The 22,192-nt window shown below is 38.0% G+C and overlaps 1 protein-coding gene and 1 pseudogene across 2 annotated transcripts in view; both read right to left on the reverse strand.

Moving 5' to 3' along the window:
• LOC144657570 (uncharacterized) overlaps positions 1-1,919 on the reverse strand; it is a 36,706-nt gene extending 34,787 nt beyond the window's left edge. The window contains exon 1 of the mRNA XM_078517915.1: positions 1,539-1,919. Within this exon, the coding sequence (XP_078374041.1) occupies positions 1,539-1,595 (57 nt within the window). The 5' untranslated portion in view covers positions 1,596-1,919. The remainder of the gene's footprint in view (positions 1-1,538) is intronic.
• A 3,999-nt stretch (positions 1,920-5,918) lies between these two features.
• Positions 5,919-11,094, reverse strand: LOC144657419 (steroid 17-alpha-hydroxylase/17,20 lyase pseudogene; annotated as a pseudogene). Its single transcript, XR_013571522.1, has 2 exons — positions 10,898-11,094; positions 5,919-8,605 (listed from the first exon to the last, which is right to left on the reverse strand). The product of XR_013571522.1 is annotated as a steroid 17-alpha-hydroxylase/17,20 lyase pseudogene (transcript).
• Between the last annotated feature and the right edge of the window lie 11,098 nt (positions 11,095-22,192).

Here is a 22,192-nt window from a genome sequence, read left to right on the forward strand (position 1 = left end):
GGCTTTTTTAAGAGAAAGAAAGACATGTATGAGCATGATCCTATACTTCAGGGGTAATTGAACAAGAGTGAAAAATGGCCACACATGTAATGTTTTGAATATTTTGGCTAATGTCACATGTACTTGAGGATCTAGTGCAAGCAGTAGACAGGTTCATGCCTTAGTGGCTAGATCTTACATTGACCATCTCTAAATTGGTACCTGCAAAATGTTAGCTGGTTGCATGGGCAACCTAACAACATATTTGAGAGCAAACACCAATAAAATTATTGATTAGCCTCTGATATCCAGGGTAAATGTACATGTACTAGAAATCCAAATTTTATTATTGATTCAAAATTGAATCCCGATTTATTAACCCTTCATTTTTCAAACCTCTTGATTTTTTTAACCAAAAGCCATTTCCCCTTCTCTCGTAATCAGTCGAACAGTGTTATTTTTACCCCTGATTTCCCGAACCAATATTATTTCTCTTGGAGGCACAAAAAATCAGGGTTCCACTGTAGTTTATTCTTTTATATCTATTTTTTATCCTCCAATATTTAAAATAATGACCTGTATCCAAATTAAAATTGCATGATTATAAAACTGTAATCAGGGCTGGATGTAATAAAACAAGTGTTTGAAGCTGACTATTGGATTTAAAGCCAGTTGCCGTGGACCAGATGATAAATTATTATTATCTTAAAACCACTGTAATTACATTTTTAAAATAAATATGTTTTTTTTTACAGAATTAACTTGACATTTTTTATACATCCAAAATTACAAGATGATTACTTTTTTTACACTTTCAAGCCTCGGGGCAGGTGTTTCATCAAAAATACAATTACATAATTTTTTTAATCAACTGAGCCATTTACTAAAAATTTTACTAATTTTTTGTGGTGAAACCTAACACAAGTGTACTTGTACCAAAATAATTTTAATTTTTTTCCTGGAAATGAATGGTTTATATTTACAAGACGTTTGAGGCAAAGTTGGATTCTATTTATATTCTAAGAATACAATCATTAGTCAAACAAAATGCACAGTTCAGCCACAATATTATTTTATCAGAGAAAATGTTTACAAGCGAGGTGCATTGTTCATAAACATCGGATAAACATGTAATTTCCTGCTGTTTGGAATACAGCTAATGGCATTTCTGGAGGCTGTATATAATTCTAAAAACTTCCAACTGTATCCAAGAAATACGAAATCAGCTTAATTATACAGGAAGTAGGCAAAATTACCTTGATCGAGCGATGAATTTATAATCACGGTAAATTAAAAATATTGATCCGTGGGCACAAAAAATTTCGCAGCTAACTGAAATCAGAGCAGATCGATCGTCGTTCAGTTGACTGTAAGCTTACATGTTAGTTTATAAACAATTCAAAGCCGTTTGAATAGCCTCCTGGATAGGGGTAAAAAAGTATTAATGATTCATGCAATCCAACCACATTTAACGCGACATTTTCAAGACCCACTTGTTGAAAACGACATCTGCAAAAATCAAAACATTCTCTCGCCGGTATGTCATAACCTTGGCTTACCTTTGAATTAAATCTTCTGTCCCGTTTCTTTCGATAGCCAGTAAAGCCGTTTTCCATCGAAGAATACTTCCTAGGGCAGATATCCGCCGATCACGTCCGGCATAGCATGTACAACGAGGAAGCAAACAGTTTTGGTATGACGTCGCATTTCGAACCAAGTTTTGGCGCTCGCTTCGAAGCCGCGTGTCGTCCGAATTTTTTAAGTTCTGGCTCGTTGCATTTACTCTAAAGCTCAGCTATAAAACTTCTTCTTTAAAGTAGATGCAATTCATTACGCCATTCAAAGCAAATGCCTTCCTTCAACGACGAACACAAAGGCCTGAAAAGACCATTGCAGAATACAATGCGACCACCGCTGCGTGAAGCATGGCGTCTTTTGTTGGAAAAACAAACGTTGGTGCTGAAAGAGACAATGGCGGGAAATTGTTGCTATGGTTCCGAACAAAAAGATCACTCATGTGGAACTAATGAAGTCTTGATATCAGGTAGAGCAGCATATCGTTTAGTCTCCCTCGCAGCCGTTCTTAGTGTCGTCACGCAACAAAAATTCCTCCCCACAAACGGCTGCTCACATTCGAACAAAATTCCTTTCCGCATTTCAACCAATCACCATTCGGTTCATATATCTCGGGAACCGTGCCCGCCAAAGTAATCAACCAATCGCGTTGCGTGTTTTATCTTGTAGTTCTCAGTTCAAAATGTCGAAGAGGCTTTGTTGTTAGCAATACATTTCAAATTTCGAGCTTAAATGCAAATGCGTTGAGAACCATTTCGATTTTCCGGCGATTATTCTGATTTGTTCATGTCTGGACGTGAATGTGATCTGCTATTCAGCGACCAGCGAGTTGTCAGTTTGCAAAGTCGGCTATTGGACGGCTTATAAGACCTTTTTACCTTTTAATTGGCCTCTGATCATCTTCAAGAGCTTAAAACTGAATTGATGGGAATCTTTAAGGATCAGGAAATTCCAAGAACGAAACGCTTATTAAGAGTCGAGAAAGACAATGAAGAAACCACGGCAGCTCCATGCCGTGGGAAAGCTTCGAAATCAGTTTACAATTTCTGATCAATACCACTTGACAATGACTTGATACAGGAGAGACTTAACCGAAACCCGTAGGTAGGTTGACAAAAACATCCTTCTTTTCCTCGACTACATTTTGTAATTACTGTTTTTGCTGTGAATTCGCAATGTTATTTAATCCGCTGTAAAAACTTTTAGGAATGAATAAAATATTTAAATACACGTTGGCTGCTTCAGTACATGTTTCAGTTCGAACGTTTGATCTGAATCAGTGTCTGTCGTGAATGTTTCGCAAAACTTAAAATACTGCAAAACATTTCGCTCTGTTTCAATAAAGACGTCCAGAACCGCAATCTTTCGGGAAGAAGAGACAAGACTACGAAAATAATAATTATATGTGTCGCTCCCCAATGCATACTTCGCCGTGCATGACTTGTTATAATGAACTGGCGATAAGTACCGTATTTTTAAAGTTTATCCCAACACAAATTTAATGTAGTCAACTTAACTCTTTTTACGCGGCAAAGGCGGCATTTGAAACTTTTTATGAGACGCATGGTCTTTGCTTTTAATTCTTCTGCGTTTGTAAACCGGATAAAACTGAACGTTACCGGTGTACAGCTAATTTATCCGAAGCAGACACGCCAGACAATGTAGCGCCGCATGTTGACCCGTTGCTAAATAAGCTAAAAGATAAATGTTTGCGTGTTTCATTTGTATGCTGTTTTATTGGAACGGTCTGCGAAGCGAAGCCCTTTTTCATAACTTAACCGCAGAAGGGTTTAATCAGCACCAGTTATAGAGAGTTGTGGCTGCGGAATAAAACTAATTTCACTGTTATTTATCATCAGAACTTGTTGCGTGCGTGCGAAATACATGGGATCGAATGTCATTTGAAACGCAGACATGCAGCATGATTTCAACGCCGCAAAATTACAGGAGTTACTCTGTGTATTTGATTAGTTTCTGCTCCAAATTCAAACCGAAATAACATTGTCTTTGTAATCATGCAAGTGAATTAAAAATACGCCGTAGAGAATTTTAAAAGCTGACACAACAGTCCCGTGAATGATTCTAAATGCTCGGTGATTTCGTTGAATATCGAATGCATTGTCAATTTTATTCGAATGTTTCAAAACGCGTTGACAATGTTTTGAAAATATATTTAGAAATGAATTGCAACGCTTTCTGGTTCGGTCGAAAAAAATGCCAACGTTTTCTAAACGCATCCAAATGTTCTTCTCTACAACAACCCAGTTCGCGGGAAACACATGTTGATTACAATCTCCTGTGCTGTGATTGGTCACATAAGAAACAAAGGGAAAGGAATGTTGTTCGAATGTGAGCAGCCGTTTGTGGGGAGGAATGTTGCGTGACGACACTAAAAACGGCTGCGAGGGAGACTACATATCGTTTATAATTTCGGCTTGAAAATTTGTATAATGAAATAATTAAATTGTAATAAATAAAATAAAATAAATAAACAATATCGTCAAAACTTGCGCAGTGAAATATCTTTGAGAAGAGTGGCGCATTTTTTTTGTTATTGTTCTAACTCATTTTGTTGCATTTTTAGCCAATTAGTCAACATAAAAAAGTTCAGACAAAACGCTTTTTCTAAAGCGGCTAACAAAGTCTAAGAACAGTGTTCAAATCGATTAAAATTAATTGGGGTGAACTAAGTCGTTTTAAACGAATATCTTTTGTAATGCCCGGTTCAGACGGGTATTGGAATTCAATTTAGTTCTTATTCGATTCTAATCGAAAATTTTTCAGGCCGTGAGTGCCGTTCCTTATACTGTTCCGATAGAACCAGTCAAATTTGCTTTTCAGTCCTGACAAAAAGAAAAGTAATCGAGGGAATATGACGAAACTGGGTGACAAAAAGTCTGCAAACTTCGATTTGGTTCTAAATTGCGTTTATTCTGCGAAATACGGTACATGTAATTCGCTTCCTTCGAGTCCGGCAGGATTTTGTCTTTCTTTTCGCGTATTGAAAGACGAAAAGCGAGTCAAATAGTCCTTTGCCGCAACGCTAGCACAACAGATGGAAGGATATCTGCGATCGACTATATGATCCCTGTTTCGGCCCTTAAACGATAACTGCACCAAAAAATTTCCTGTGATAAAACCAAGCAAAAGCTTCAGACAGCCTGAAACTCACGTATGAGGCGAGAATTGCGCAACGGCGAAGTCACGCTAGGCCTGTCATCACGAGACGATAAAGATAATGACACAAAAACAATATATATAACGTTCAATGATGATCTTGTTATCATTGTGGGAAGCATAAGACTCACAATAACAAGTACGCATGCGCGTTTTGATCTTAAACAAGTTATTAGCCCGTGAAAGAGGTCAAGATGAAAATTAGTTATGGAATATATTCATAACCTTCCTAAACTCAAAATTTTGAACAAAAAGAAGAAATAAGAAATAATTCAAATCAACGAACCTATTTGTATTTAGTAAGAAAATATCAGGGAAAGCCGGGAGTTGAAAAAAAACCCTTAACAAATTCATTTAAAAATTATGTTCAGGACATACAACCGCTAAATCACTACACATAAATTGTTAAGAAAATTGTTAAGAAAATTACAATCTTCAATTGAAACTTTTTATCATTTCACGGTTCGGGAGTACGCGCCGCCGCGAGACCGGACTGTGACTCTGTGAGGGTTCCCAATAGGGTTTTAGATCCTGTCATCCCGGCTAATTTTATGGGCTTATCCAGATCCCGATCATGTATTTCTTCTTAATTCCTTGCATCAACGATAAAAGGCCTCCCAGTACTGGTCTTGAAGTCTTTGGTCTCCAACAATAAGCTGATTTCTTTCTTTCCGGGTATTAAACTGCATGGCACGTGGAAAACACGCGTAACTTGTGTAAGTCACAAAAAAGCTGTCTGTGGCTATTTGCAATGTTCACGAACATAACAACTTGATTTTTTATACAAGTAAATTATGTTTTTGTACCCGGATTTTCTGATCTTCTTTCTTTTAAGTGACATTTCCCTAATCCCGCGTCATAAAATCGCCAATTGACGTGTCCCGGCTTTCATAATTTAAACGATCCCGAATCCCGCTCCCTTTTCCATCTAAAATCCCGGATCTCGGCCTTCGAATAAGCCAAGTCCTGGATCCCGAAAAACCTACTGGGGACCCTCGATTTTGACTCGAGCAGGAAAGCACGCACTTGCAAAAACAAGACAACTAATGCGGAAAAATATGAAAAAGATATTATTGTTGCGTGATATGTTATCAAATGGGCGCGAGGGAAGAGAGGGTAAAATTATCCAAAGTCTAAACAAAACCGTGTGTAAGTCGGAGGTCAAAAAAAATATAAATTGCAGACAGTTTTTACTAATGTGGAAAGAATATCTTTATTGATATCTGCTACTAGAATGAAACGGTTTTGTTTTTAATTTTACTACTAAGCTAATACGTACATGAAAATAATATGGGTATCTCAGTAACAATTTTGTGTTACTGTAATTGTAAATATTTGTAACATATTATTTTGACTAAAATACATATTTATAAAAATGCACTTAACCGTTTAAAAAAATATATTGAATTTAGTAAGAATGTACTAAGCCACCTATTATGTACTGAATACTACTGATATTGCTATCGATCTCGCGAGAGCATTTTGATTGAAACATTAGTGTATACAAATGCCTTATATACAGTGCACTAAATACTAAAATAAATCCGCTTAAATGTTTGTAAATATATTTTAACTTAAGCCTTGATCATTGTAAAAAGATCTACTCGAGGGTCTGAATGGTGTTTAGTGTTATTTGCTCATAATTTTTAGTGTTTACTGTTTTTGAGGTTTTTTGGTGAAAAACTTTGGCATTAAAAATTCTTATCTGCTCTTCAAAAATCGGATAAAATTACTCATGAACTTAGAGAAAATTTTCGGATTTCTCCTCGGAAATCTTCGGTAGTCTTCGGACATCTCCGGTAGACTCCGGACACCTTCGGTAGTCTGGAAATCTTCGGTACTCTTCGGGAATATTCGGTAGTCTTCGGAAATCGTCCGAACTAATCGGAAATTGTCGGAGAATGGACGAAAATTTCTTCATATACCTAACAAAATAATATTGGCCGTTTTGGAGCCGTTTTTATTTTATTTTAAGGAAAATTAAGACCCTCTTACTCTACTACAGAAAATAAAAATTAGCCATGATTCACTTATGTGAAATACTACTTACTCCTCACAGAGGGATTGTTTCTTAATTTGCTTCTTTGCCGCAGGATTTTCATTTGATGCAAAAAGCGATAAATATTGAGGTTTACCTGATGAGCAAAAAAAGTTTAATTAAACGGTAGTTTTTCTTATATTTATCATATCGAGTTTCGGTAGAAATGATTTAAATTACGAATATATATTGTCCTTTGTACTGAAAAAAAATAATAAAAAAAAGTTCTCGATGAACAAAGTTTCTAAATTGTGTTCTTATACTGTGTTCATTGTTATACTGTGTTCATGATCACATCCTCTCCTTGATGCAAACTTCGTAAGACCCAGGCATTAGAACAACGCCAACATGGCCTGTTAGATCTGGAAGTGGTTTACCAGGAGGATTTTCAATTTTGAATTGATGTAGGAGCCTGGATGCGACTAAAAATAGCTCGGTCTTGGCCAGCGACTCGCCCAAGCAGCCACGCCTTCCAGCACTGAATGGCAGATAGCTACGAACTCCAGCGGCAGAAACCTTTCTTTCCGAGCTGCCATACTTTCCTTCTTTATCCAAGAACCTCTCGGGGTTAAACACTTCTGGCTTCTCCCATTCGTCTTTATCGTGGTGCATGGCCCATACGTTTGTGATTAGCATGGTGTCTTTTGGTACGTCATAGCCCCCAAGGGTCGTGTCACAGGTTGCTTTGTGGGGTAGGGACAGGGGTACGATGGCTGCGATGCGGAGGACCTCAGCAATGGTGGACTCCAAAAGAGGAAGGTTCCCGCGATCTTTCAAGCACGGCATGCGGCCAGAGCCGATGACCTCATCCAGCTCCGCATGGAGGCGCGCTTGGACGTCTGGGTAGTGGACCATGTAGGCGAAGAGCCAGCGCAGGGTTGTAGCCGTTGTCTCGAGGCCAGCGTTGAAAACATCATTCATGGTCATCACCAGATGATCTTCAGTCAACAGTTGTGTGACTTTTCCATCTTCTTCCTGTGCTTCGTAGTAAGCCTTCAACAGCGCATCAGTCAAATCTTCGATCTCAAAGTTGTTGTTGGCGTTGTCTTCTTCAAATCTCTGTTTGTGTTCGCGGTATTTGGTGCCCAGGACGTCATCTCTGATGGCTCTTGACTTGCGAAGAGTTTTCATGTCTTCCAGAGGGAAAAATCGCAGCCACGGGAGCAGGTCCAAAATGTGGTAGCTACCAAAAAGCCTGATGAAATCATCGTTGTACTCGACTATGCGAAGAAATTCTTCATCTTCGATGTCGTAGCTCTCGCCATAAACGACAGCGCAAATGACGTTCAAGATTGTCAGTTGAATTTCTTTCTTGGGATCGACCGGTTTTCCTTGGTGAGCCAAGAGTCGTTGCGCCATGTGGTCAACTTCGCTACAGATCAGCCCCTCCAGATGCTGCAAGCCACTTCCGTACATGCGCAGTGCCGAGTGAGCGATCTTTCGCTGGTAGAGCATGGTTTGTGTGAAGTCTGCGCAGATGATATCTTTGCACCCTCGGGACAGATAGTCGCTGATGAAGGTCACAGGCCTCCCTGAAAAGTCGTCTCGCTTGGTGAGCAGCGCCTCTCGAGCCAGATCGATTGAATTGATCACCACAGCCCGCTGACCGCCGGGGAGGTAGAGCGTGTAGATTTTCCCATACTCCTCAGCAAGCTCAGTCATGGCCACGTGACCTGGTTTTCCCGCCAGACGAAGCATGTTTCCGATCAGCGGGTAGGGACTGGGGCCAGGAGCAAGAGAGATTGCGTTCTGCCCTCGTGCGCGCTGGATGAGAAATAAGATCAGCAGAACACAAGAGCAAACCAGGGCGATTTCCAGAATCATCTTTGACAAATTCTGCAAAAAAATAAGTAAATCTCGATTAATTTCATTTGCCACTTATGAAATATTCTGAGCACCTCGAGTTTACCTTCTAAGGTAAAATTCGGGTAACAACATTATTTTCTGTTTCGTTTATTGTCAAAACGGCAAATAAATGTAGAGAATGAATCAATCTCTGCGCAGCGCGCGCGCGTTCTTTTTTTTGAAATAGAAGAGCGTGAAAAGCCAGTTAGTAAACATAGAATTCATCTAAAATAATATTTGTCTCGCCAGGCAGATTTCATCCGATCAGATTGGGCACGAAAGTTTGAAATTAGCTTGTGCTGAGCAGGTGTAGATGCAGTTGTACTGAGCTTTTTATAAAGAAGTCAAAAACACTCGCGCAAAAAAACACACTTTTGCATTATCAAAGTCTCGATGACAAAGTGTTACTAAGTTATATTTAGCCATCTCCTTATCACAGGGGCGACCAGATGAACGCGAACTTGACCTTAAAACTATTTAAAAACTGTTTTTCATTCGACGCGGGCGATATTTGTTAACTATATATGTCATATACACACCTTATCAGATTATACTGAATTCCAAACCTGCTTAGTTGATGTGTTTATTTATATAGCTCGAAAAAGATCAGACTTCAAAGTTAAACCGCGCTTTTATTTAGTTTATATGATGGGCAAATTTCATGACCTGTCACAGGATTTCATTTCAGTGAGTTTTTATCCTCAACACGCTCTTGACCTCAGAGTTTTTATCCACAAACATGACACGTCAGTACAATACACGTGCAAATGCGCGTGTTTTACACGTTTTTAGCCAATCAAATTCGAGTTATCAAGACCAATCATTGCTCGACTTACGCAATCTATATTTCGGATAAAAGAAAATCTGTAATCCACTTTGTTTTGCTATCTATTCGAAGGAAAATCCGCTTAGTTACCTTTATCGTCACCCTTTCAAAGAGAATTTGTTCCATTTTCCATAGTCCCAGTATATATACTAGTTTATGCATTCATGTCACACAATTTCGTTTCTCGAAGGCAAAAACAAAAATCAAGGAAAACGCATCTTTTTGAAGTCTTGCTTATTCACTTTGTAACTGAGGCATCTAATATAAGAAATAACTCAACCCTTAATAACATCAGAAACGCACAGAGAGTTTTAGTAGCCTATATATTCAAAACATGCCTAAGGCAGATAAAATTAACTCACTATCAAAAGTGTACATGTAGACAAAGTCGAGGAATCGAATTCGAAGAAAACGCTCGGTAGAAAAGCAAGCAAAACACTCAATATTTGAATTTAAACATGCTGTCTGCAAACATTTAACTTTCAAAAGGAATATCTACGTAGTCAAATACAAGAAAAGCTAGGCGGGCGCTGACTCGGAGGAGATTAAATCAAGTACACTATATTTTGCGCGCGACAACTAGGATAAAGTCCTGTAAGGAAACCATTCAAACTCCGCGAAATTTATTAAAAATGCAAAAACTCTAAAAACTCTTAAAAGCTTAATAGGCCCATAACTTTCTGTTTGTTCTTTTCTTTACATTAAATCCAAGACAATGTCTGCACTTCCCTGTTAAAGAAACCAAACGAAAACATGGGATATTGAAGTTCGATAATTAACTATATTATTTGTGACGCATTCTAAACGAATCCTGCAAAAATTAGCACGAAGAAATAAAAGTTTGCTCTGTTTTGATCTTCTAATCATGACTTCAGGTTTAGGTTTTTGAGCTATTTAAACACAGCAATGCAATATTTTCAATGTGTAAACACAAAGAGACAACGACGTTGAGCAATTAATTCCACCTAGTTTTGTACACGAGCCAAAATATGATATGCTAGAGTAAAACCAACACCGGCTGCGTAAAAAGATCTCACGAAATTTGCCCAGAACAACAGCCTACAATTCTCCGGTTAGTCCTAGTGGTTCCAAATCGAATGCAAAAATTGTACTAATTAGTTGTTTTGAGATGGGCGTTAACGCAGCGAAAGGTGTTCAAGAACTACTGCAAAAAATAACAGCTTTAACATTGTCATTTCGAACTGTAGACTCTACGATTGTAAAATAAACTTCAGAGTTAACGTGAAACGTCGAAAGAGTATTACAGAAAAAGAGACGTTAGCTGCCTAGAGAGCCTCGCTTGATGCGGAGTACAAATTTGCGATGAACGCCACGAGAACCCCGAGAACCCAACTGAGGTCAAACAGACAAAGTTGAAAAACTTTGCAAGTCACGCCAAAACGCTTTTAAAAAGTATGCTAATCTACGAAGTTTGGGCTACAATTTAGCAAGCGTACCTTGATTGCACGAAAAAGTTGTTTTTTCCTTTGCTCTTCTACGCCAGTTCGTGGTCCCAGTTCGGTCACTTAGCGAGACGTCTGCCCACAGACGAGAAACTATGTTGGAGCTGCTTATATAGACAGGGACTACGTGACAATAGTTACGTTCTTCGCATGTTTACACGCGTGTCTCTTACGGTCGTCTCGATTGAAGATAAAATTAGAAACACATCTCCGTACGGCGTGAAAAGCTCATTGAATTAACAAATTACACCGCTGTGATTATTAATGACTTTTTTACGCCCACGTGAAGGCGGGCTTGAGAACCAAAGATCATAAAATGTATATGGAAGTGGAGGGTGTAAAGAAGTATATACAAGCTCGAAAAACACCAGATTGCACAATTATATCGTTTTTGATAGCTCCCCACGTTGAAAAGACGTGTAATTCAAGCTTGAAGTAAATAGTGTTTTTTGGCAAGAAGTCACGTTTTTGTTCCACTTCACATAACAGCGGGAGCACATCAGCATATTCCTTAGACAGTCTTGATTTATTTTATTTTTGTCTAACTCTGTTTGTTTGGTACGTAGTGCCATGGAGATAACAGTAGTTCTCGAAAAGCTAATATTTGCTCTTTTACGCTGTATTATGTTAGGACACGAAGGGATTTCGAAATCGCGTTCTAAGGTCCAAATTCTATTTCCTTGAGCGTGCAGAGCGTGCAGAGACACGATCCTGGTTTATTGGCACATTTCAATTTATAAAGAAGCCAATTAAAGTCAAACACGTTTTGCACTCAATGTTGTAGAAATCGTGGGTATATGTTATTCTTGGTAGAATCACCAACGGATATTACCCCTCAAAAACCGCTAAGTTTCGCACATTTAACCACTGTTTTGTCACAAATACGTACTATAATCTACGAGTCAATTAAATACCACAGTCTCGAGGTCAAGTCACGCGAATGATTTTTTTCCGCGTCCACGTGTTGGAAGGTCGAGATCACCACGTAACGGCAAAATTGCATAACATTAGATGGCTGGGACAGCGATCGTAAACAAAATAAAAAACATCGTCAACCTCACGTACGCTGAAATAAAACGCTTTGTTATGGCCGCTGAAGAATGCTTTGTCATCTTTGATGTGACAAGTGAATTCCATCCATGCTGTGAGCTGATCGTTCAAAACAATGTTGCATTTCTGGAATTACCGTTTCAAAATAGCCCCTTTCTTTAGCTATCTGTTATCTTGGGGAATGCAATAATATAAGTTTCACCGCGCTGATAATTTTTACCCAGGACAGTTTAATATATATGTACCTTCTTATCTTGTTTTTCGCAAAAATCACAGTAAATGAGCGTGAATGTTAATAAAATAAACGCGATTTTTTTTGCAATATAGAAAACACCCCTCTAAAGCAAATCTTGTGACCTATTCAGTATAGAATATTAGATTAGAAAAAGCGAGAATATATATATAGCACGAATTAAATGCAATCTTGAGAAATCGCAGACATACAATCTCAAATTATTATAGAGAAAGACATGCACTCGGCAAGTCAAAGCTAAATATTTTTGATACGTGTTATATTGTTTTAAGTTAACCAGTCTGGGAAAACTGTTCAGCACGTACATTTATAAGGTGTAATTCAAGACAAGAAACGTTTTTTTTTTTAAAATTAAATACAGCAAGTTCAGTATTGGGGCTAGTTTTTAAATAAACATCTTTTAAATTTTAGCCCACCGTTGTTGAAGACTTATTGAATGCGTGCCGACATTTATGAGAAGCGAGTTTTCATGGAAACAGAGTGAAATACAAGGCATAATTGACCATAATGGACTTGAAGTGACTTTGCGGGTTCATTGTGACTCTTGTACGAAAGTGGCAAACAATTTCTTGTAAGTGCCTTCAATTTGAGGGCACATGTACTCGTTGTTTTATCCTTTTGTGGGCCAACTTCAGATATAGGTTAAGTGATGAAGGTCATCGTGTTTAGGAAAATACAAATGATTCAAGAAAAAGTGAAGTCATGCTAGTTTGAACCAATTTACTAGAGTGTACGAGGCAACACCCCCCATCCCCTCCCCAAAAGTGCACGAAGTTGTCAACAGTCTTGTGTTCTTTGTTCCTTTCAATTAGCACTGAAATTTTTCTACCCGATTCTACCTGGAGGGCAGATTTGTTGATAAACCAAACAGATTTTTATAAGAAATACTCCAAGAAAAAAAGTATTTTGCTTAAAGGGCAAATTACGTACAACTCCTCTTCGGTTTCTGCATAATTTTTAAACAGTTTATGTTCAAAATCCGGGATTGGCAGAACATGAATTTTGGAGCATATGTGCATGTTAAGTCTACGAAGGCATGGACCCGAGTCGACATGTTACATCTTGACCTTATTAAGTCCCGCTCAACTATCTACAAATAGTCGAAAGACCTATAAAGGACTGTTTCCAAATTAAGCTCACTTTACAAAGATAACCTTCTTGACATAAAGTGCTGAAAAGAACACTGTTAAAAATTTTATAATGAATGTTGTAAAAATGTCTCAAATGTGATCCATTTTGAATCAGAAAAGAGTCATTCTCCCTTTGAAATGCTTTATATAAAGTATTTTTGCTCAGACATAACTATTCGGTGTGCGTTTTACCGCCATGGAAGTTTCTCGTGATCATTTTTGACATTTTTCCCTGTCTCATTTTCAATGTAAAGCATGGGGTCAAATTTTTCAGTCTGGCACATAATTAGAAGAATTAACTTTCTAGTATCTTTAGCTATTGTCTTTGTACACTTCAAAAATCAATGACTCGTTCATTAGTCACGAAGTTACAAGAAACGTAAAATGTGATCGATTTCTCAAAAGGTTTTCCTTGACTTAAAGCTTCTTGTCGCATTCCCGGAAATTGGCACACATTTCTTTTAAACCTAGTGTAAATTTGTAACTTTGAGGATTACGCCGTGACTAGAATTTTCATTTTCGACCAAATTAACAGGAAAAATTAATAGCAGTTGCTTTCCAGGCACGTACGAACCTTCTTGATTTCAGTCAAAACAAAATTGGGTCCGCATTCACAGACAGCCGCCACTGAACGGAACCCATTTGATTCAAGAAAGCGTGAAAAGTGTTGCACGTAGGCATGCAGCACGTGCAAAGGTATTTAGAGAGTAAGTGATGACGGAGATATCAATGTTGTCGAGTTATTCTTGTATAATAAATATCATAAATCTGGATTTAGTATCTGCTTTCAATATTTGAGTACTCGCTCGTTTTTCTACCCTTTAAATAGGCTTAGCTTTAAGAAAACATGATTTTAAGTATTGTAAGTTAAGACTTCTTTTACCCATTCTATAGATATGAGTGATTTCAAATATCATTGAACCCTGCTAGCTTGGCATTTATTAGATTGTTACCGAAGTGATATACACCTAATAGCAAAATCATTAATTTTCCGTTTAGTCGAGTAGTTCATTTACAGTTAATTAACTTTTGTCATATTGACTGTGGTGTTTATATACATATTACCATTCAGTACAATAGAATAAAGTTGTTAAAAATATGGCCACTCTTCATCTGTTAGCACGTAAATGGTGCATATATAGACCCACGACAAAACCCCAATTCATTGTGCAAACCGGACAGCCACACAAGCAGGAAGAAATATCTTGCGGTTAATCTAGCTTACGTCAAACGCTAGCTTACGTAAGTGAACAACCCAGCATAATGTTCGGAAAAAGAGACCTCCTTTCCTCCGCAGAACTTTCGCGCGCTCGTCACTTCAGTTGTAAAATTGTATACAGTATGTAGTCAGCATAATTGGCATATAAAAAACGAACCGTTTTTGTTACATTTAAAGCTCTAGCTTTCCAACTCAGGACCTTTCTTAACTTCCTTCTCGTTTATAATGGTGAGCACAATATATTGACTTATTCAGCAACATGTGAAGATCCGCGTGGGTGGAAGGCATACGTTCTTGTATAGTGCAGTTCTTGTAACTGAACCACGTAGTGTTAAGTTAATTCCACAAGATTAGCAAGTTTCTTATTTGAACATGCGAGTAAATGTTTTTTTTTATTATTGCATTTTAGTAATGTAAACAGATTCAAGTTGATTTCTTCAGGATACCTTATTAGCAACATGACTAAGTGACGCTACAAATTTACGGCTAATTGAAGTTTAACAAAGTTCCTGGTTATACTAATAGAGGGATTTATCGGAAATAACATGCTGGTGTAAGCAGTTACTATTTATCCACTGCATTCAGTTTGAAGTATTGATTTCTACTCAGCCAAATTAAACCTGCCGTTCCTCCATTTTGAAAACTTGAGAGCTACCTATTGACAATGAAATACGGCGACTGTGTTTTTGATGCCGAAACCTATGTGAAATCATTTCAGACAAATTTCTTTTCGATACAGCATCTCAACTTATGTCTACTCCTCTTTCCAAACCGGGGACTCGGTATGCATTTTAACATTGAATCTAAAGGAATTTTTAAAGGAAAAGTAATATTAATTCTTTCTTTCAGTTGATGCACTGTTTATTCGTGTATTTAACCACAATGCAGTGTCCTCAAGCTGTTATGATATTGTATTATGCTTAATAACTTATCAGTTGAGTTAGTTTGTTTGACGTATTGAGTCTATATGATAGCCGTCAAAACCAAAATTTTAGTAGTGATTGCGATAGGGGTAGAACATCTGATTTGCGAAGCCCTCTGCCGGAACGCCGGAAAAAGGAGATTTGTGAAAGTCAGTTTATATCTTTAACTGCACTAAAACGGCGAGGCTCTCTATACATACAATTATTATTTACGTTCAAGTAACGATTTCTTACCGTGTTGTGAAGCAACTATCCTGTGCACAGGGATTCAAAGACTGACGATATAGAAATAAATTAGGAACTTATATACGGATCCTGACCGCAAATAGTGGACACCTAACAACAACTTCAAAGAAATGTCTACGCAAACTGGGTAGTTAGTTCCTATCCGCAAAGTGTGCAAGCATAGTAAGTGGAACGCCCACGGCACTAGAATAAACTTGAAAAAGCTAATAATTTCAAAAGCAAACTTGGGTAGTTTGTTGCTACCCGCAAAGTGTTGCAAGCATTAGTAAGTGTGATACGCCCACAGGCACTAGAATTAAACTTGAAAAAGCTAATAATTTTTCAAAAGAAACTTAGGTAGTTTGTTGCTACTTGCAAAGTGTTGCAAGCATTAGTAAGTGTGAAACGCCCACAGGCACTAGAATTAAACTTGAAAAAGCTAATAATTTTTCAAAAGAAACTTAGGTTCGGCTTGGAGCTTTTAATGCGTAAGGCGCCAGAAGCACTTGAGAATTTACTCGTTTACTTCGTTCACTGAGATCAGTCAATTATGCACTTAGACGTTCAGTGAAATAAAGAGAAAGAAAAGAGCCTTGAGGTTTTCTTGAACATTCAGTGTTTACAAGATTCGATTTGGCGATAAATTCCTCGTAAACAATAAGACGAAAAAAGAAACAAATTAAAATTGTTGAGATTCACTAACCGTGATTTATTTTATCAAGTATCTGACTTTGGCCGCTGTGAGCTCCGTTTGATAGTTATCGATGCAAGGACAATGTGTCCACAATGGAAATAGGCTTGATACGTTAAGATTAATGAGTTTAATTGCAGTGTGCTTGAGCTTCATGTGGATCGTTTGTATTTTTACACTAGGCTGAAGTCACGAAGGGCCAATGAAGCGTCGATTTTATTTGCATAAAGTGCGCGTATTTGTTCACTTTTAGTGTTTTATTTACTTCGATGTTCAGATTGAGAAATGTTTGTTAAACCATACATTATATCCTTTAGTTGACGAGGTTCTGTCTTAATTCTCATTATCTATCTAAAGGCAAAAAAGTAAACGTTGAATTAAAGGACATTTCTAGCTCTTTAGAAAGAGAGAGCTGACCTTGGACAGAGAGAGGAGTGAGGAGGGGAGGGGGGGGGGGGTTGTTAAGAGAAAAGAGAGAAAGCATTCCTTACATTTTTACACGTATTCTTGAACACTTCCACCGATCACGATTTTGGAAGGATCTCACAGAACCAAAGCCCCTTAGCTTTAAAAATTAAGTGGTTTCCACTGCTTTCCCCTCTAACGTCTGGTTATTTGCTCTCAAGGAAGGGAAATAAGCTAACTGCGTACACGCGCCCGAATGGCCGGAAACTGCGGTTGTTGCTACGAACACATCTAATTAAGGGCTCCATCGAGCCATCAGTGAAATTGGTTCAAAAGATTAGCTTTTAATATCAGAATCCCCATTTATTTAATAGACCCAAGTCCCTTTATATACATCGAGAAGGATGCGAAATATCTCTAGCAATCAGATTATAGTAAAATTGTCAGTTTCGACTCTATTATATGTTTAAACAAAGGTCTAATCTATTCTCAGAAAAGGAAATAATGAATAGTATTAAAAATAAGGGTGGTCTCTCAAGTTTGTTTTAGGGCTTTTATCCGATTACCATTTCCGATCCCCTGTGTTCTTATTTATGAAACGCTAATACCGTGCCATGTTTGTATAGCTCTCTGAAAAAGAGAACTAGTTATTGTTTTCAGAAAAATCTCTGGCTTGTACGACCCCAGCGCACGTATTTCTAAACATGTACAGAAAGTCTTCTTCACGACTAGAGGGGCTTAGAGGCTTGTATGGGTGCATTTCAACCAAAATTTCCCTTTCAGATTCCAAGCCAGATTTTATCAAGCCAAAAAGCGTATGGTTAGATGTTGTTCCTTGCCAACGTGACAAAAATGTTTCTGGCCGTTTCCAAAACCGTTTCGAAACATTCGTGGAAAAATTCCAAAATTTCAATCCAGTTGTTTGTATCACGTACAGTGAAAATTTCAAGTGTGTTTACGAAAAACGTGTAACGATTTTGTTTTAACTTGTACGTGATGAAATTGGAATCCCCAACACGAAGAATATTTTGTTATGAACTGTTTTTTGCGGCTTGAATTTTTCGCAGCAAGCACGTGTATAATGTTTATGAGACCCCAGCGAACACGTTCCACTTTGAGCAGAAAAATATACATGAAAACGATCTCGTTTGACACATAACTATTTGACAGAAATGAGCTTTATGTCTTTAATTTGATCAATAGAGTGCATCGAAGTTCAACTTTTTCGGCCTTTTTCTCACATTTTAGACAGACTACTTGTAGGTTTAATTTGGCTGCTAATTTACTTAATCTATTTCCATTTCCAGAAAAGCTTAAGCGAACTGTTGGGTCTGACTAGTGAAGATTGGGTCCCATTGGGTGAAAATATCTCAAACTAGAATCCATTTGGCTGTTGTAGCGGGGTATGATTGACAGCAGTAATCACGTGACCGATCGCCGAGCGGGGCAGCGTAGTTTTACGTCAAAGACAGTTCGCGCCGCTTTGCAAAATGGTTGTTTAGTTTTGCGCTGTTTTTGGATTCCCTTCAGATGAAAAGCGATAAATAATCTTAGAATCTTGCGTTTTTCAGTCACGGATCAAAGACTGAATTAAACACCAACTTAATTCTATCGGTCACTGCTTGTTTCACAACTAGGCAAGGTCAGAATTAAAAAAAAAATACTTCAAATACTTTTGGCAACCGCAAAAACGTTCAATACATACATAATGTAACATTGCAAAGAGCCGAGAAGGCGTAACCAAGTAGAATTGATTTCACGCAATTCACTGATATGTAGCCCATCACACTTTTATACAAAATACAGCATACATACACTTTTGTAATTTTTTAAAGAGTAACTGTCAATATGATAAAAAGAGCTTTTATGATTGAACCATTTGCGTCTCGTTAGCGCAAAATACTATGTTCAAACCAGTTTACAGCGTTAAGCGATCAACAATTGTGGTATAGCTGACCTTTATTAGCTTCCGGTTGTGGTTTACGACGACGAAGCGAACATTGCCAGAGTTAAAATTGCGAGGCTCCAAGATAGATTGACTTAAATGCCTCGGTTAAAATAGACACAGCGTTATAAACACCTATACATGGGAAGTTAAAACGAATCGTAGTTTTGGAGGGTGATACATCGCAAGATTTTTCTACTGTCTGGGTGTGGCAAGCTATAAGAGAGCACATGAAATACTGAAGTGCTTGCCTATAGAAGTTAAGGAGGGCTATATCTTCGACCAATTTTTATTGAGCGGTGCTAAGCGCATGAGGGAGTTGCCCGTATGCCATACATGTATACACAAGCTATCCGCTATATGTCGAACAAATACGATTACAATACTTGTTATTGTCTAAGGGACAACTAAGCAACCAATTTATTCGCCATTTTTCCATGCTTGTTTTCGTAGCAACCTACCTTAAGCCTAGAGTTGTTAAATTTGACAATAACTCTTGCTTTATGTCAGGTATCTCTTGGAGGTTTTGCAACGTTTAGATGAGAGACTGACTAAATGCACGCAGTTCTGCACGTTCGGTTCATAACCTGCAGGGATAATATCGCTATTTATAGACCGTTGTGAATTTGAAGAGACGGATGGCCAATTGGATTTGAGAACTCTATACACTGAACATCAAAATTTGTACATTCATGAAACAAATATAAGATCTTTTCACACAGAAAAAACAAGACGTGCACGTTTTATGAAACAAATAGCTTTAGATTTGTATGTTATTTTTAGTTCTTCCACGGCGGCAAGTGCATGACTTGACAAAAATCACTGAAGTCACTGAAGTACAACAAATTGAGTTATTTTGCCGTTGTTTGAAATATTACCGCAAAAACCAGCCTCTTTGAATGAAACTTAAGCGAACTTGTAAGTCTTAGACTTGTAGTTAAACTAACCCCTTTGTAGTTTCGTGAAGTTTTATTGTTGTTTTTAATTGTTGTATAATGTTAAATTCGGTTTAACTAGTAGTGAATAGAGAAATGTATTCCAATAGGCTCATGTCATGTCATATTACATGCACGGATCGGCTTTGTGAATGAATCCTAAAATAGAAACAATAGCGAAATTGTATGTACATCGTTTATTACTCGTAAACTTTCCGTCCATGCAAAGTTCAAGGTCATATTTAAGGAGAAAGTCACGGATGGCGGGCGAATCTAATTGGAACTAGTCAAAATATATCGAGTTCGTCTGTTACGACAGGTTCGCTCAGTTGGTAGAGCGCCGGACTGCCGTGCGGGTGGTCTCGGGTTCGGGTCCCAGACCGGACCAATACGCAGGGTCCTAAAATAACTGAGGAGAATATGCTACCTTTGCAATGACATCGGCAAATGTCGCAAATGGTAGGTATTCTAGTCTTCTTAATTGGATAAGGACGATAAACCGCTGGCCCCGTCTACTGCATCTTCAGTGTTATGGTCAGCAGGGGACGTAAAAGAACCCACACACTTATCGTAAAGAGTAGGGCATGGAGAACCCGGTGTTGTGGTTTGGTCTTTGCCCATCATCAGGGTCGTAACCAGGTATATTTTTTCATCGCTGATCCCAAATTTTAGCTCTAAATTTTGATTCCTGATCCCCAAAACGTGGCAACATTTGATCCCTGATTCCATTCTGATCCCATCTGATTGGCCGATCCGGATCCCATGACCGGGTCCATGATCCCGATCCAGAGGCTGTGATCCCGATCCCAAGGCTGTGATCCCTGATCCCATATACCTAGTTACGACCCTGCATCATAGTGCTGTGTACTGTGAAATGCTCGGAGATATTAGCTGTATAAGCTACTCTTCAAATCCGAGGGCAAACAAAAGTGATGATGATGCATAAGACCTCTTCCTGCTTATCGGAAATCCGTTGCCAATCAGAGCAAATGACCGTTTTATCTTCCTTATAAAAATGTCTAATGTCTACGGGACCACCTATAACTAGCGATCTTCGTTGTCTATACTCAAGTAAGGTTTACCAAATGGGATTTTGCATAGGTCTACTTGAATTTTTCAAAGAAGGAAGTATAATAGTGTTTAATAGTGTATATATGTATGTAGTGTACATATCTAAATGCATCTCGGCCTGAACATCTCAATAAAGTTAAATGAAATGTTAATCGACTCGTCTTCCTGGGCCGTTTGAAGCGTATTTTTATTAAATTACTTTTGGACGAAGGTCGATAAGAGAAGAAGGGGACGATAACTGTCTCTCCTTCTTCTCCTTTGTACCTTATTGTAGGAAATTAACGCTCCATGAAATTAGCGCGAATTTTAAAAATTCGCGTTAATTTAAGTCGCGTTAATTTTTGTTAACGTTAATTTCCGCGCCGTTAATTAAGTGGAGCGTTAATTTCCATGACCTTGATTTCCATTATTTTGGAACCAATTTCTCGAACAGTCCAGACGCCTAGACTCTTAGGAAAAGGCATTATTTCGTCAGGGTGGAAATCTGTCGGATCACTAAAACTGTGAAAAACGCTCGAGGCGCTCAGTTTCCTTTGTGTTAAAGTAAACTTGTTCCTGTTATCTCGACAAGTTCCTTTTTCCTTTGTGTTTGTCGCGTTAATTTCCTTCATTTTGAAATGTTACCTCCTCTTTCGCGTTAATTTCCTTTATTGGGAAATAATTTTTCCATCAATTCGCGTTAATTTAAGTCGCGTTAATTTCAAATACCTTAATTAACACAAGGGTTAATTTCCTATAATAAGGTAATTTTGCGAAAAGGACGAGAACTCGTAACTTAAGCAGTCTAGCCGCTATCCCTTCTGTTTCGGTAGGTCCGTATAGCGTACATGTGCGAACCGTTGACGCAAGTTCGGGAAAAGACGGTTGTGGGATCCTAACCTCGCAAAACCATCTAAGCTTGGTTTTTCGACTGAATCCGATAAACGTTAATCCGAGATAGATTTAAAAGGCAAATTTCACTGATATTGTTAATGTAACAGTTTGATTTGTCCAATTAAAGTTTAAGTACATTGGACAAAAACAACAAAGAGACCTAGAAATGATTATTGATATTAAAAAACTGAAAACAAAAATCCGTTCTAAATGCAGGATTGGCGCTAAATGATGGTTTGTACGGGTGGCCCCTGATCTGCATGATCCTTATGCATAAGCATAACTTGATGACCCATGTGTCTTGGGTTTATCTACATCACCAGCTAAGTAACTTTCAGGAAATCCCGTTTTATCTTGTTATAGACTTGAGGATTATATTCTAGTAATGCAATTTCGCAGAGAAATAAATGTCTCTCAAAAATCTCATGCTCGGCTTAAGTCAAATGTATACCGCATCCTATTAGACATTATACTGTGCATCGCTACACGTTTTTTTTTTTTTCAAAATGCAAACAACATGAAACTATACCGTGACTAAAATGTCTGATAAGAGATTTTTTATTCAACGC

This window comes from Oculina patagonica, chromosome 6 (assembly GCF_052425735.1).
Source record: "Oculina patagonica isolate OP01 chromosome 6, crgOcupat, whole genome shotgun sequence".
NCBI classification, from domain to species: domain Eukaryota; kingdom Metazoa; phylum Cnidaria; class Anthozoa; order Scleractinia; family Oculinidae; genus Oculina; species Oculina patagonica.